Source organism: Miscanthus floridulus, chromosome 2, assembly GCF_019320115.1.
Source record: "Miscanthus floridulus cultivar M001 chromosome 2, ASM1932011v1, whole genome shotgun sequence".
Classification (NCBI taxonomy): Eukaryota; Viridiplantae; Streptophyta; class Magnoliopsida; order Poales; family Poaceae; genus Miscanthus; species Miscanthus floridulus.
In genome coordinates, this window is record NC_089581.1 from 50,311,286 (window position 1) to 50,313,651 (window position 2,366).

General features: G+C 49.9%; 1 protein-coding gene across 1 annotated transcript; it reads left to right on the forward strand.

Annotated features, from left to right (window-relative positions):
• The first annotated feature begins 315 nt into the window (after positions 1-315).
• LOC136536522 (uncharacterized) lies at positions 316-729 on the forward strand. Its single transcript, XM_066528788.1, has one exon. The coding sequence runs from the start codon at positions 316-318 to the stop codon at positions 727-729; it is 414 nt and encodes a 137-aa protein (XP_066384885.1).
• The last annotated feature ends 1,637 nt before the right edge of the window (positions 730-2,366 follow it).

Consider the following 2,366-nt stretch of genomic DNA (forward strand, 5'->3'; position numbering starts at 1 on the left):
GAAAGACGTCGTCACCAATCCCAGCTATGGCCCTGGTCCAAGGTCCCCATCACTTTCAGTAGGGACGACCAGTGGGCAGACATCCCATACATAGGGCATTTCCCCCTCGTCCTTGATGCAACCGTCAAGAAAGTGCTTTTCAGAAAAGTGCTCGTCGACGACGGGAGCGCTCTGAACCTCCTCTTCGCCGAAGCCCTAAAGAAGCTAGGGCTTGGGATAGGAGATCTCACACCCTCCAACTCTTCCTTCTAGGGTGTGGTACCTAGTAGGGCATCCAAACTGCTTAGAGAGATCACCCTACCAGTATAGTTCGGCATGGCTAGGAACTACCACGTTGAGCACATCAACTTCTATGCCGCCGACTTCAACACCGCCTACCACGCCATACTTGGTCGGCCAGCTCTGGCCAAGTTCATGGTTGTACCGCACTATGCCTATCTAGTGCTGAAGATGCCTTTGCCTATAGGAGTCCTGGACCTACAGGCCAACCTTTCCATCGCCTATGCCTGTGAGATAGAGAGTCTCACCCTCGCTGAAGCCACCGACCTCTCCATCCTGATGGCTAGTGTGGTCACCGATGCCAAGACGGTGCCCACCGATGACCTAAACATCCCATCGCTGGATCCTCCTCGTGCCTCTGCCAAGTCCAAGGAAACAAAGGAGGTCGGCCTCAGCCTCGACGACCCCTCCAAGACCATGAAGATTGGGGCTCACCTCAACCCCAAATAGGTAAGCGTGCTCATCTTCTTCCTACGTGCCAACGCCGATGTGTTTGCTTAGAAACCAGCTCTAACACCCTAGGTGTTAAGCTTGCATAATTTGACTCACATTGTATGAGCATGAGCATCGAGCATTCATAGATAAGCTTTTACAATTGAAACATGTGCTTGAAACATATGAAACATGCTTGTTATTTTATGTTTCCTTGTATATATGCATATGACCATTAGTGAATACATGTAGATGGTGGATGTGAGTCACTAAAACATCATAGCTATAATTAGAATGACTAATGGAACATGGTTCATGAAGATCACTTTGCATGATCAAGTACTTAAGTGATGCTATGAAGGTGATCTAGAAAGCTTTGTGTGTAACCAGTGTATGAAATGATTGTGTGACCTTATCAATAGCTTGAACATGTTTAGAGTGTCATTATGAGCAACTTTGGTATTCATGACCAAGTTTGAACTATATGATAGAGACTTTGCATGGATGTGTGCACTAAAGTAAAGTTGTAGTGTTGGATGAGAGGGACAACTTTTATTTTTGGATCATAGGCTAGTTTAGCTCCTAACATACTTAAAAATTGCTCACAAGAATCAGTATTTCATTGATTTCAGCACTTTGGAAAAAAAATTAAGTCTTGCGTGCTTGCAGTTTGATGGTTACTACTTTGAGTTGATTTTACTATCTATCCATTGCAAATTAGACCTTGATTTCTAAAGGAGTTTGGTAGCTGGTACTTAGGGCTATGAGTTCTGTTTAGGTTGTTTGCACTAACATGCTATGGATTAGGAGTTTTATCGCTGTCAGACCGCATCGTCAGGCTTGGTTTAGGGCTCTGATGGCCAACTCGTTCGGTCTTCAGTGGCTGATCGGCAACAGAGCATGGCCACCGCGTGGTGGAAGTGAAGCCGTGCATCATCGCTGGTCTGAGCAGCCAGGCCACATTGAGCCACAGCGCGCCTTCATTATCCCCAGCACTTGCCTGCTTCATCCCCGCGCTCTCATTTCGCTCTCTGCCTCTTCCTTTATCCACCCGCAATAGCCACAGTAGCGGACAGCGCCGCCGTCGCCATTGCCGGCCACCCCGCTCGCCTTGCGCCGCGTCATGTCGCTTCTCCACCACCGTAGCAGTGCTGTTGCCACCTCCACCACATCACCGCGTCACCTCCACCGAGCACCGTGCCATTCCACTGTCATCCTAGAGTCTCACCGCGCCCACATTGCTTACTAACCATGCCCGGTAAGTCGTCATGGCCGCACCGCCTCCGACCGCCTTTCGTCGTAGCGGTTGGTGCTCTAGAACCGTCGTCGTGTGTAGCAGCTCGTAGGCTCATTAGATCGAGTCGTCGTGGTCACCGCCGGTGTAGCGCCATTGTCCTGCTCTACTATGCTGCCATTGACGCCGCCGCCGTGCTTAGCTTCGGTAATAGGTCTAGCTTGTCAGCTCAATAGGTGCGGGAGGTCATGGGGATCATGGTTGGGTCGGTGTCGTCGCCGAAGAGGGTCGCCGTTGGTGAATTCCAGCTGTTCCACGCCGTGCTCTGTATTGCCGTAGCTGACGTGTGGGGTCGACTGAACCGAGGCCTCCAGCTGTCAATGACTCGATGGAGAAAGCTAGTTCATTTGTTTTCAGTTTT

Bases quoted from the DNA above. Each gene is read 5' to 3' on its own strand.
- LOC136536522 (XM_066528788.1), top strand. From the start codon at position 316: ATGGCTAGGAACTACCACGTTGAGCACATCAACTTCTATGCCGCCGAC.